The sequence below is a fragment of the Poecilia latipinna genome, unplaced genomic scaffold (assembly GCF_001443285.1).
Source record: "Poecilia latipinna isolate Pla-1442-1.1 unplaced genomic scaffold, P_latipinna-1.0 Scaffold330, whole genome shotgun sequence".
In the NCBI taxonomy this organism is placed as follows: domain Eukaryota; kingdom Metazoa; phylum Chordata; class Actinopteri; order Cyprinodontiformes; family Poeciliidae; genus Poecilia; species Poecilia latipinna.
Window position 1 is genome coordinate 338,811 of NW_015112946.1, and position 13,375 is coordinate 352,185.

At 39.3% G+C, this 13,375-nt stretch overlaps 1 protein-coding gene across 1 annotated transcript in view; it reads right to left on the minus strand.

Annotated features, from left to right (window-relative positions):
* Nucleotides 1–564: 564 nt before the first annotated feature.
* Nucleotides 565–13,375, minus strand: part of LOC106949176 (potassium voltage-gated channel subfamily D member 3) — a 23,899-nt gene continuing 11,088 nt past the window's right edge. The window contains exons 3-7 of the mRNA XM_015035281.1: nucleotides 7,925–8,026; nucleotides 4,099–4,131; nucleotides 3,898–3,990; nucleotides 2,731–2,993; nucleotides 565–2,217 (exon numbers count right to left, since the gene is read on the minus strand). Of these exons, the coding sequence (XP_014890767.1) occupies nucleotides 2,043–2,217; nucleotides 2,731–2,993; nucleotides 3,898–3,990; nucleotides 4,099–4,131; nucleotides 7,925–8,026 (666 nt within the window). The 3' untranslated portion in view covers nucleotides 565–2,042. The remainder of the gene's footprint in view (nucleotides 2,218–2,730; nucleotides 2,994–3,897; nucleotides 3,991–4,098; nucleotides 4,132–7,924; nucleotides 8,027–13,375) is intronic.

Below are 13,375 nucleotides of genomic sequence, written 5' to 3' on the forward strand. Positions count from 1 at the left end.
AAGCACAGATGAAAAGGGCAACGTTTCACCTGGAACCTCAGAAAACAATTTCTTTCTTGACAAAAAATATCCCACATTTTATTAGAATATGTCAAACATAAGTGGAGTAGTTTAATGGAAACATAAATGAGTGGGCACTGTTTGCTCTTTGTTGCTTTGGAAGAAAAGTGGGTAAAACTTGTTCAAGTAAATATGTAGAGAGGGCTGTTTTCTAATCACACACCAAAAGCAGTTTCTCTGTTTAAAGATGTTTTCCCCCAAGGCTATTGAAACAACTGAGATCTTGGCTTCAAGTGAACACGACAACAAAGATCTCTGGCAGAGTCAGCGGCGGCTACAAGTACAAACAAAATTGAAAAGGAAAACTCAAAATATGATATGAGCCTTTAGCCTGCAGAGGTGGGTGGTTAGTCTGCTGCAACTCTAGCTGGTGTTCTCTGTTGTAATGAACTCCTGACAGTGGTCTCATTGATTTGAAGACACAACTGACTGACTGTGTCGCTGCTGAAACCTACAAATTACATTCAGTATGGAAAAAAGGCCAAAAGATGGTTCATCTAGTACTTTTTTTTTTTTTTTATGTCCCTGCGGTCATTTTTACAACAGACTTGCCTACTGTAAAGTCTCCAGAAGATAAAGTGAAAAAGAAATCCTTTAAAACATCGAGGAGGACAAAAAGTACAAACACCAAGTTTGCTTACCACACAGATTACGAACATATACTCAACAACTCTGAAAAATGCTCGCTGAGTTTAGGGAAGAAAAAAAAATGTCGACGGCTATAAAAACTACTGAAAGCATACTGTTGTTCACACAGATGTCAGGGACACAACAGGACAACAACAAGAGAGAGAGGGATGTAGAGAGGAGAGCAAGAACAAGAGGACAGACTCACTGCTTCTGCCAAACGATGGTCAAATATTACAAAATATTCTATTAACAATATTCACAAAGATCACAGGCTCAGGGCAGATTTTTGTCAGCAAATTCTCAGCAAATGCTTTGTGCTTTTCGTTGTGTAGATTTGGACTTAAAGTAAGTTTTTTTTTTTTTTTTTGTTTTGTTTGTTTGCAAAATAAATTGTGTTTTTTGAGGCCATTTGGGCATTTGGAGCCAAAACAAATGGATGGTGATTAAAAGTAATAATTAAAAAATAAATAAATAAAAATACTTAGTGCTGCAAACTATGCACAAACTGAGTGAAACCCTTGCTGCTGAGAATTTTTTGACAGAAATATGTGCAAAGAACCCTTCGAAGTGGCAGCTAGTTATATATTATCATATACTGAGCCATAGATACTTCCAGAAGAACTGAAATACAAGTTTTCAATCAACCGAGAAAAACACACACAAACACACGCTGACACACCTCCTTTCAGAAACGGAACAACTTAAAGTCTATCTTAAAGTTACAAACACTCATTCACAATCACTGGGAATGCCATCACACGGACACCTACTGCTTTTTGGGTTTTTAAGAAATTACGCTAAAGTGGAATAATGTTTGACCTGAAAAGGAGGTTTGTAGACCAAAATGGCTGAAACGGGCAGTACTCTATTTCAAAGTCTACAAACCTCAGAGGGGGGTGATTTTTTATTTTTTATTTTGTTTATTTCCCTTTTTCTTTGAGTTGTCCTCATTCCCCCTCCTGTACTTCCTGCCTTAAACTCAAGCATAAATTATAAAAAGGTGCTTTTGTGCACAGTGACACATGACTAACTCTGGGAACTTACCTCTGACACTTAGAGGCACACAGTCCTCTTCCTAAATGATTCCCTATCCATCTGTCTTGTTCTTTTATGCACACATTCACATACGAACACAAGTCTGCCGACCACTAACATGAAGATACTGCGTCTGAAGTCCATCCTCCATGTGTACAGGGGAGTCCGTGCCAATGCAACACTTCACCAGCAGGGGGCAGGCTCCACCAGGGCCAGAATACGTCTCTGAAAGCCCTTTCCACCATAGTTAGTCCTTCTCGGTCTGCTTCTGTGAGTCTTTCTCTGTCTGTTTGTGCGGCGCTGCTGCAGTCTAGTCTTCACAGAGCAGACACCTTCACCACATTTTGCAGGGTGGGAGCGGCGGGCAGGTGAGCGTCGCCTTCCGGAGTCGTCACTGGCGGTGTGGGAATGCTGATGATTGCTGTTGTGATCTGGCTGCTCTGGCAGTTCAGAGAAGCTGGCTCATCTACGCGCATGTTTAAACTGGAGCGGCTGTGGTGGGGAGGACAAAAACAGCAAATTGATTAGAACGATCCCAGGGAAATACTTTAACCCAAACCTCCTAAGAGAACTGATCTAACTGAGGAAGTTCTGTGTGCCACTTTTCTTGAACACACCGTTTCAGGTTTTCACCATGGATTTTTCTGGAGGGCTAAGATCAGGGCTAGGTGAAGGCCACTTCTCACTATCAACTTTGCTACTTAACTAATTTGGCTGCGTGTTTATAGTCATTGTCCACTTGCAAAACCCATGTATGCCCAAATTTTAACTTCCTTGCGGATGTCTTGAGTTGTTGCTTCAAAATTTCAACATAAAATTCTTTGCTCGTGGTGCGCAAATCATTAAAGCTCAAGGACACAAAACCGTCACCTTATTTAAAAGCAGAATCTGGATTCTGTTTATACTTGCTTATTGCTTGTTTGAACAGATAAACATGGCATCTTCACACATGTGGATCAGTATAAGTCAAGGTACAGTCCAGTCCTTTAGGAACTCTGACCTTACCTGGTACTTAGAGGATGGATGTGGATGGTGCTGAGCTCCTGCAAGCCTTGTGGGTGTGTGTGCGTGTGTTTCAAAGGCTGCATGTGTGCTGGAGCGCTGGCGTTCGGTAAAGGGGTGTGGTGTTGCTTCTTGCTTCTCCGGGTGCAGCATGTCCCCGTCACGCCGTCTTGGCTGGACAACGAAGGGCTTCGAGACGGATAGTTCTGCAGCCCCGCTTCCAGGTAACTCTGCTGATAATACTGTTCGTCCACAAACTCGTGGTTCTGCGGAGCAAAAGCAGGAAGAAAGCGTCATCTATGTGTAAGGTCAAGAAGTTCTCTCACAATGCATACAGTAGCTGTGATAGCCTGTTTTGTTGTCTGAATTATTATTTTTTTTAACTGTTGTACTCGATATCTTTGTAAAAGCTGAGTATAACTTCTTAAAAGATGAGTCCAGGATGTAAACCAAGCAACTTAAACGAGCTCTGCCATTTGTGATGAGAAAACTGGACAAAAAAGTAGATGGAATGATGCTAGGATGTTGCTGATGGGTTTTCTCTGAAGTTTGCTGAAAAAAACAAAACAAAACAAAAAAAAACCTCTACAATTTTATTAAAGTTTTATGTTGTGTAAATGAGTCCAAACAGTTCAAAATCCATCACAAAAAGACCCCAAAATGTGACATGAGTGTAAGTAAACTTCTGACTGGTGCTCGAAATGAAAACAAAAAGGATTTTAAACAAAATTAATTTTGTTTTTCAGTGAAGCCAACATAATTGTTTCCATGCTAATGTTTGCCCCCTACAAGATAAACACACAAAGAAATCATTTATATTGATTACTGCGTGGTGTTTTTGTTTTCACAGATAAGGAGGCTGTTAAATATGAGTCTGGGTCCTCACGGATCAGAGCATGCTAGAACAACTGCTTGTGCTTGGCTAAGTGAGAGATAAAATGGAAAATGTGTATCAAAAGCTAAATGAAGCGAGTCAGAATGAAATGTACTGCACTGTGCAAAGAGCTCAGTTCTTATTAACTCAGCTGTGGTTCTACACTCAGCTTTTAGAAGTATTTTTACAGTCAGGACTGGTGGATTTTAGTGTGATGATGGAAAAAAAAAAGACACTCATGACAGATAGAAGAAGACTGTACTCAGTTCCAGAAGCTCCAGCAGCCATGCACTCACTGTGGTTTTCTCCAGACAGTGCAGCAGATGTTGGTGCTGGCTCTCTATTAGAGAGGTAGATTTGCTCAAACGCTTCTCGTCCTCAGTGGAACCCTGGAATAGAAGAATTCACACACAAACACGAAACGAACGTTAGGCTTCACTCTCTCGCTCTGCCTGGAAGTGATGTGGGAGGCGTGCCGCCGAATGCCGTCTCAGTACCTGATCTGAAAGGTTCATCTTGTATGGAAGTTGCTTGAGTTGAAGAAGGAGACAAAAGGAGAACAAGACAGGTAGAGTTTTACTCGTGTTCACAGTTCGGCGCTGAGAAAAGACAGCCGTCAGCGTTTACAGTCATGCCAGTCAGACAGAGAATGTTTACTATTCCAAACCCCAAGAGGAAAGTCTTCTAACATCTAGGACACCGACCTGTGTGGGGAGGGTGGAACGTCTAGCATTTCTGGCACATAATAGTTACTCAGTATACAGTTCACATAAAATTTCCATTATGACATTTTGCCTACTTGTCTGTGTTCGCTAAAGGGAACTGTCTAATGACTTGTTTACCATATTCCTTATGCTTTATACCACTGAACTGACGCTTATGTGTTTACTTGCATAAAAAATAAATAAATAAATAAAGTTTGCATGAAAAGTCGGTGGTACTTCCAACTCTGCAGATATTTGAAGGAAGTTCTGGTTATAGCTAAGCTGATGAACAAGGTGTGAACAAATGTAAAACCGCTATATGTCTTTTTGTGAGTTCACTTGGTATGTTTTTTTGCAAGAATGTGTTATTAGTCACTAAAACTAGAAAGGATTAAAGGTTATAGAAGATATTTCCACTGTGAAGAAAGATAAAATCACTTCTTTAGAAAGATTTGGAAAACAGATCCTTGCCAGTCCATTCGAATCACCTCAAAAAGTTGCTTTATCGTATTGAATTAAATTCAAATAGTAAAACTCATATAACATAGATTCATTGCAGAGAGACTTATATATTTCAAATGTTTATTTCTGTATATATTTTTTTATCATTTCTGTTAAAAGTTACTGAAAATCCATATTTCAGTTCCTCAAGTCAATATTTTTTTTATTCAGAAATATTTTGCCATGGCTATGTTACGGTATATAATCACAGGGAGGACTGGTGGCTTGGCATTTAGTCATGGATACCCTACAAAACAAAGGCAAGCCACAAAGAAGAGCTCAGTTAGCAGTGTTCTGTGTAAAAGCATACTAATGAAAAATTGAGTGGAAGGAAAATGTTGTCAAAAAAGGTACCAAACATTAACCTCATGAGAATCTCTAGGGTATTGTAAAAGAAAAGATGAAAAACACCAGAGACGCCAATGTAGATCAGCTGATGACTGTTTTCAAAGCATCCTGTTCCAGGTAGCACAGCACGGCCACAGGGTGATCACCTTCCTGCTGCCTTTCAATTATGCAAAAGGAACCTTGATCAAATACAGAGTGAATACGCTGTATCAAAAAACTATCTTTTACCAGTATTCTAACTTTCTGAGAAACAGAAGTTAGATTTTTCTTTTCATTACTTATAGGTTTTAGTCAACTAAATTAATCAAAATAGGTGATTAATATATTATGTGGTGTAAAATAACTCAACGATATATTACTGTTTTATATAAGTTAATGAAATACATGAACTTTTTATGATGTTCTTAATTACTGGGGTACAGCTAAATGTGTTTTTTTCCATCCATCCATCCATCCATCCATCCATCCATCCATCCATCCATCCATCCATCCATCCATCCATCCATCCATCCATCCATCCATCCATCTTGTAATTGTGGGGTTATGAGGGTTGCTGGTGTCGGTGAGATGTTGGGTAATAATTCAACTCAATATTAAATTAACCCAGAAATAATCCAAAAAATGACCCAAAAAAGTCTGGAAATATCGTCACACCGATCCGGGTAAGGTGCCTCATCAGTGTTCTTGTCCTGTTATCTCTTTCCTGCTATGATTTACTTACAGACTTGTAATAAGTTGCCTCTATGCTCCCCACATGTACCTGTAAGCTCAGTGAAAAGTACTGCTGTCATCCCTCATAACAGCGATAAGCAAGCAAAACGCTGCATTAGGAAGAATGGTAGTAGGATCTTTCTGCTTGTTGAGCATGTGGCTGGTGTTGAAAACAGAGGCTTTCCGTGCTGAGAGGGTACATTGCTGCGCTGATGACTCAGTGTTCCTCGGCTCCCTTGTGTCGCGGTTGCTTATCTGTAGCTAAAGCAGCAGCAGAGCACAGGTGTTTAGGTGTGAGCTATTTCTGTCCGCCCCACACCCCCCTCCATACATGTGACTACAGGTCCGTATCAGCGGTCTATCTATCTGGAGGCGGCCATGCCTCACTACCCAGGTGGCCACCATACTGTAGAGTGGAAACAGCTTGATCTGCCGGGTGACAAAACACATTGTGTCGCTCCGCGTGGTGCCGGGCGTACTGTGAATAAAAAGCCTCCTAACGATTAAACATTTGACAGCGATTAACATTTTGTTTAACTTCCACCCAGTCATCAGAAACAGCAATAAAAACCATCTGTCTGACCTTGCTGCTCAAACAACCCTGGACTGCTGGGCTAAGCGCTCCGGGTAAAGTGGTTTGTCACAGAAACCTTAAAGCAGATAATATTAAGATAAACACAAAACGTGATGCAGAGTTAATAAGAACCAACTAGCCATTTTCTTTTCTTCCTTGCTTGATCAGAAGCTTCACAAAGGAAAAATTAACAAGTAACCAGGACCAAGTCCTGTTTGCTACTTTTTCCATTAGATTTAACTCTGATGTTAAATCTTCAATCTGGTAATGACATCAAACTAAACTAAACTCTTTTTCATTCACAATTTTAAAAAGCAGTGAGAAACCAAGGAGTTTCCGAGGGAAAGATTTAATGAGCTAAATACTCACAGACACACACACAGCAGTGATCACAAACTTTTACATATCGATCGACTATATTGGATTGTGAGGCCTGGGCTTGTGGGAAACCTCTGACTTAACATATTTCTGTGTTAACCTTTATGACATTGGATAAGAACATCTCATTCTCTCGGCACTTGAATAATATATAAACGAGGTGTTTTAAAAAGTTAGAATGCACACCCTTGGCAAACATTTTGTTTTAAGAAGACAATAATTATGCCACCTTACTTGAACAAAGTCTTTATGTTGGGACAGACTTTATTGATAATAAAAATGTTTATGGAACATTTTTTTTTTAATGTGCAGGAATTGGTGTTGGAATGCTATGTACTTAAAGCGCACAAATAAACCAAAAATAATACGATATTTTTTTGCCACAGCGCATAAAAACTAAACTTTTGGGACATGGAGTTCTGTATGCAATGAGAACATGGAGGTATTTTCTACGACTAAATCTGCAAAAACAGAAATTCTTGCTCTCATATAACTTGAACCGTCTGACATTTTCTTCTAATTGATAGTTTAAAAAGTACAACATTTTTCCAAAAATACAGTTACAGGTTTATAGTTTCCAGTGCCTTGCTGCAAATGTGTTGCGTGTTTCTCGGCCAACAAGTCTCACTGGTGCCAATCTGATTGTGTCCTCACCAGTTCTGCTGGAGAGAGATACAGCAACGAAGACACTGGAAGACTGAGTTAGAAAAGTGGAACAAACACTTGTTTTTGTGCTGTGTCAGCCCCCGGGGCCACTATAGTGCTTGCTTGTAAACCGCTAGATTTTGGAGAGGCAGGGAACATCCTTGTGTTGTGTTTACATTTCTTGCTACAACGCCTCAAGCCTGTTCCTCAGCTGGGCAGCTGGGCTCAGCGATGCTCACATTAAATGTGCCGCTCGCCAAATGAGAACACAGTTAGTTCCTCCGAAGGGATGCTGGGATAATTAATGGATATTAGGGAGCAAGGCTTGAATTTAGAATCTCGGGTAGGGCACGGGTCAGGTTTTATGTGTCACCGCTTAAACTATGCACACTTTTGCCTGTGTCCTGTGCGGCTGGTTGTTTCTCGGAATAGTAAATGATGTGGCGCTGAGGCGAGTCTTACCGTGAGCTCGAGAGCTTCGTTGAACAGGCCGTTGCGCTTGCTGTGGAGGAAGGCACTCGAGCTTCCTGTTTTTGATAGTCGTATCCTGGAAAGGCGAGCTTTCTGCAAAGAGCATGAAAATCTGTTAGTGAGGGCATATACCACATCCTATAACAAGATGATTGGGGATCTCTGACACTGCACTGATTTAAGCTTCAACGTGCTTGATTTTTCGCTTGTGAACTCTCTGATCGCACCACGCGGTGCTACTGCATTCTCTCTGATCTCCGGTGATAAATTCACTCTGATCCTCAAATATACTTATGAATTATTTATGGGAATCGTACACTAACACAGTCCTTGGGTTGAGAAAGCAGTTAAGAGCGGCAGCTGTTGGAGCAGATAAATCCGGCATAAATCAGGCACCTAAGCGTCATACAGTAATTTGCACCGTTTAAAACAAACGAATTCAATTTGCTTGAACCATGTTAGCGACTTTTCTCCGGCTAAATGAAAAATTGTAAGAGTTCAATGCCACGCTGCTCTACTTTTCAGCTCAAAGTGAGGACTGTCTTAAGTGCAGGGTTAGTCATCAAGTTAACTGGTTACGGTTTGCGAAGAAGCTCCTTCTCTCAGGCTGTCAAATCTCTTGTTAGGGACACTGCAACAGATACGAACCAGACAGAGAAGGGACAGGGAGGGACGTGGACAGGAAGGTCCTTATGCAAGAGCAGCAGACAGTAAAATGATCCTTCAGGAGGAGCTATTTTAAAATCTTTATAGGAAGTATTTCTTTAATAATATAGTGTTTGATTCAGTATCACAGAATGAAGTGAGTACATTGGAAATATTATCCATTAAAGAAATTAGACAGTGTTGTATGTGTTTATGTTTTTTTTGTCTTTATATTAAGAGAGAGAGAAGATGAGACAGATGAAATTTGAGAATGAAAAGACCAACATCACAAACAAAAATATTCTCCTGACTTTCTCAAATTAGAAACCCCACATACTTGTTTTTCACTGTTCTGCGTTTAAAATATAGCCAAGCTGGAACACTCTGTATTATTTATTGGAAAGCTGTGAAAGAGCATTTTGCTTTCCATAAAACAACAAAAGCCACACCAAGCTGTTTCTGGGATGAGATATCAGGTGTGACGTTCCTGACAGCTTCCACAGGGCTCATCTTCTTATTGCTGCCAAAGTCTCAGAATGACACGCAGCTAAAAGAGAAAACAGCCGACAAAAGGTGCGCTGCACAGCACTGAACAATCCAAAGTTGTTTGAAGAAGGGCTACAGTATGTGCCATTTCGAAATCATATTTTTTGCAAAAAATGTGAAAAAAAGATTAAAAATGCACGCCACACACCAAATACTATGTTGATGTTGATTCTTAAGTTTAGCTGTCCTTTTATGATTTTCTGACATTTGCTCCTTTTGCTAATAGGTTAAAAATGCATGATGGATATACCACAGCACAGGTAGTACTTTCTTGAGTAGAAATACTTCCAGGCCTTCCCATTTAAAAAATACTTGAGGGAGAAAGTGTTATGATTTTATGTAGTTAAATTTGATCATATGGTTGCGATTCCAACAATTATTTGGAACAAAAGCAGCTCTACATATCATAAAAAAAAAGAAATTCCCAAAATCACAATGCCCAAAGTGAAAGATAGTGAAGATAGCATCATGCTCTGGGAATACATTTCTTTAGATGTAATTGAGGATTTTTAACCTGTTAGTTCAGATTGCCAGCCAGTTTTTCTCCCAAAACCAGAAGGTGTCTGTGAGAAAGCTGAGGATGAAGAGGGATTAAATTTCTTATCAATCACAGAGAGTCCAACAGTACATCAAAATAAAAAATAAAAAAAACACTTTGTCAGAGGAAAATTGAAGAGTCCAGAACTAAAGAACTAAACCTGACAGAAAATCTGTTGAACAACAAGAAAAGGGCTGTGGACATGATGCATCCTCCCAGGCGGACAAATTTGATGGATCTTTGCACGGTGACGTAGGAAAACAAAGTGGCCGAGTCTAGATTTATCACTCTGACAGAGTTCTACCGAACAAGACTGAATGCTGAAAATGGGTTAAAGACTGCTTTAACCAAGAGTTCTGTAAGGGTGTGCACACTTCTCCAAATGTATTACAATGCCTTATTTATTTATTTTTAAATTCATATGACATTGGATCACAATATGGTGCTTCTAACAGCAACCCAGAGCGTTCATGTCATCGCTTGTGTTTTATGACTTGACTAAACTTCTTGTTTTTATTTGTATTTTTTGACAAAGAGCTTTATTTGCATTTGAATACCAAACATTCACAATCTTCTGAAAAATAAAACTTAAGCATAAACTTAAAAATAAATGCATCAGGATTTTGAAGTTTCGATCGACCAAACAAATCAGTGAGTGCTTCCTTTCGACCTCTGGCTGCTCATCCAGTACTGTAGTTATGTTGTGCACAAGACTTGCAAGTAATTTATTAAACGTATTAGGCAAGTAAATAAAAATGATTTATTGTTGCAAGATTTGCAGTCTTGCAGAAAAAGACTTTTGCAGGGCACTGCTTCCAGGTAGCATTGTTGTGCAGGTGCTAAGCACCCAAACTGCTGACTTAGTGATTCCCGTGTCCATGTGCGCTTTATGACTGTGCCAAGGCATCTGGCCTCATTTGAAGCTAACTTCTATGAATCTTGTTACTTTACCATGTCATGTAGGGGGTTATTTATAGGGAAAAGTAGTCAAAATCTTCCATCCACGCAGTCATAAAAGTTTTGACTCCATGCTGTTTGCTCCCTGTTGATTGATACTAATGAGAACCATTTTAGTGTGTGGATCTCCCAATCAAGAAATGTGAAATTAAAACAACTGACCTTTGAATTGTCCCTGCATGAATGAACTTTGCCAGTCTGTGTCCACAAAAAAATATTTAAAAAGTCGTCTGTTAGCTTTTTTTATTGCATGGATTCATAAAGATGGCTGTGATGAAGAAAAAAAAAACTGCTGAATAATATTCAAGATGTTTAAATGATAGGATGTTGTGGGACTGGATGGGTGCATTAGGGCCCTTTCCAAGTAATGCACTTCTGAGGATTAATTGGTGGTTTGGATGAGTTCTACAGAGGTTTATAAAAGCATTCCCACCCCTTTGAACTTTTCAAAGTTTTAGTCATTTGGGTCTGGATTTTAACAAATCCATTCTAACATAATGATTTTCTTTGATCCAAACTTTTCCTGCCAAGTTCTGACTATTATGTTAAGAGTAGGATTTTTTTTTTTACAAGTTCAAATTATGTCTCATTTGACCAAAGCAATCTTCTCCATATTTTCTGAGTCTATTATGTGGATTGTAGCAAGTTGCATGCAAGATTTCTCCAAATAGGATTATTTCAGCAATAGAAAACCTCTGAAAATCATTGGAGTACTCATGCAGATTGTGGACTGTAATCTTTATAAATGCGCAAAAGATGCAAGATGTCATGGCAGTAAATGGCAATCAAAGATTATATCCTCACACAACTTCTATTAAAAACAAGATAATGGACGTCAAACAATATCTAAACACAAGCACCGATAGCACCTTTCGTGAAATTATTTATCTTTTCTTCTCCTGTATCATTATCTCATCCTGCCCTGCAGTCCTTCACAGGTTTCTTTCCTCTCTCTGTGCCCTCACACACTATGAACATTCACTTTGGCACAGCATTCCCAAAGGACTTTGGAATAACCTTCCTGCCTCCTCAGCCAATAGGATTGTCTCAGCCGGGGTCACCATGCAAACAGCAGCCTATGACTGTGGCAATAGTTGCTAGGCAGCACAGAGGTAATAGAGGGGACGTTGAAAACATGTCCTGCCAGAGTAGATCCACTTTCACAGTTCTGATTGATTCCCGGGACCTCGGGGACCAGGGCATTCCCGTCTCAGACCACAACATGCAAAACTGAGGATGTACTCTTGCTGAAGCATTGTTAAGAGCAAGGAGGGTTATATTGAACACCTTCTTACGGATATTATCGGAAGGAGGGTTAATAGGCAAAAATAACTTTGTCTTGTGCGAACTGCACGAGAGGAGAAATAAACACACAGATGGCGTCTTTGCCCCTGCTTAGACATGGAAACATACTCAGGCTTGAAATGTAAAACCACTTGCAAGCTGTGAAAAGTACAAGAGCTGGTCTTTAATGTTTATGAATTGTTTTCAAACACATCCCCATATTCTTTAATGCAAAAGTCTGTCCTTCATCTTAAAACCGTCATTACGATTGATACATTTCACATGGAAATTCCAGACTTCCCCTCTGAAGCACTACATTCAAGAAGCTAATTTATGAAGAGTGAAACATGGAAATTCTGATATGTGCAATGAAATACTCCCAAACTAAACCATCTGAAAACCTTTTTTGAAACAAAAAAGGGTTTTGTTAGGCATCTTTTTTTTTTCCAGAAGTATCCCTTCTGAATAGGGATATATCATAAAAAATAATTAAAAAAACAAACCATATCAGTTCCAACAGCATTACCGATTAATTTTAGACTTTACTGTATGTTTATTAAAGTATCTCTGACATGTAGAGGAACAGACAATTTATTAAGGGTATTACACCCCCACTTACCAGGTGTTCACTCAGAGGTCATTCTGTTATGAGTGACTGATTAATATTAGTATTAGTACTATTAATACTAATAAAACCTGTTAATGTTTTAATATGACATATTAGCTGAAAATTCTCACCTATTTTTCTTGCTTTATGTCACTTTATTGTTGGCTGTCTTCCTTTTTTTCAGCCTAATTTAAGGTTGTGCTTTGAGTTGTATTAGAGTTAATATATTAGAAATATTTTTTTCTGACAAATTGAGTTACGCACAAACAAATTCTGAAAATTAAACATTTCAGAAAACTTTCAGGACAGAAAAAAAGTTCTGATGTATTTCAGCAAAATTTTCAAGTATGTATGCAAAACTCCATGACATTTTCATTTTTATTTTTACGTTTCAGGTTTCAAGACAGCCAGATGGATGGATGGACGGATGGATGGATGGATGGATGGATGGATGGACGGACGGACGGACGGACGGATGGATCCATGAAGAAAGAAAAAATGTCATTACTGCTAACAACATCTTTTTCTTTGTAGTACAAAGGACATAACTAATTTAGGAGAAAAGAAATTAGAAATGGTATTCTGATCCTCTTTTTCGCCTGGAGGCCAACATCAAGTTTCTGGATTTGATTGGTCCCCAGCTGTCGAACAGCCCACCAGCTGGGGACCAAGCAAACAACCTTGTGCTACGATCTTTAAGCACGGATGGAGGGTATGTTGTTAACCGAAGTGTTGAAGAGTACGGACAGCTCAAGCCTTCAAAAACAGCCAGGTACGTTTAAATATTGCTTTGTGGCCTGAAACTAATTAGTCTGAAAACTTACTTCAGTAACATCTTAATTGTTAGAGAATGACGACCCGCAGT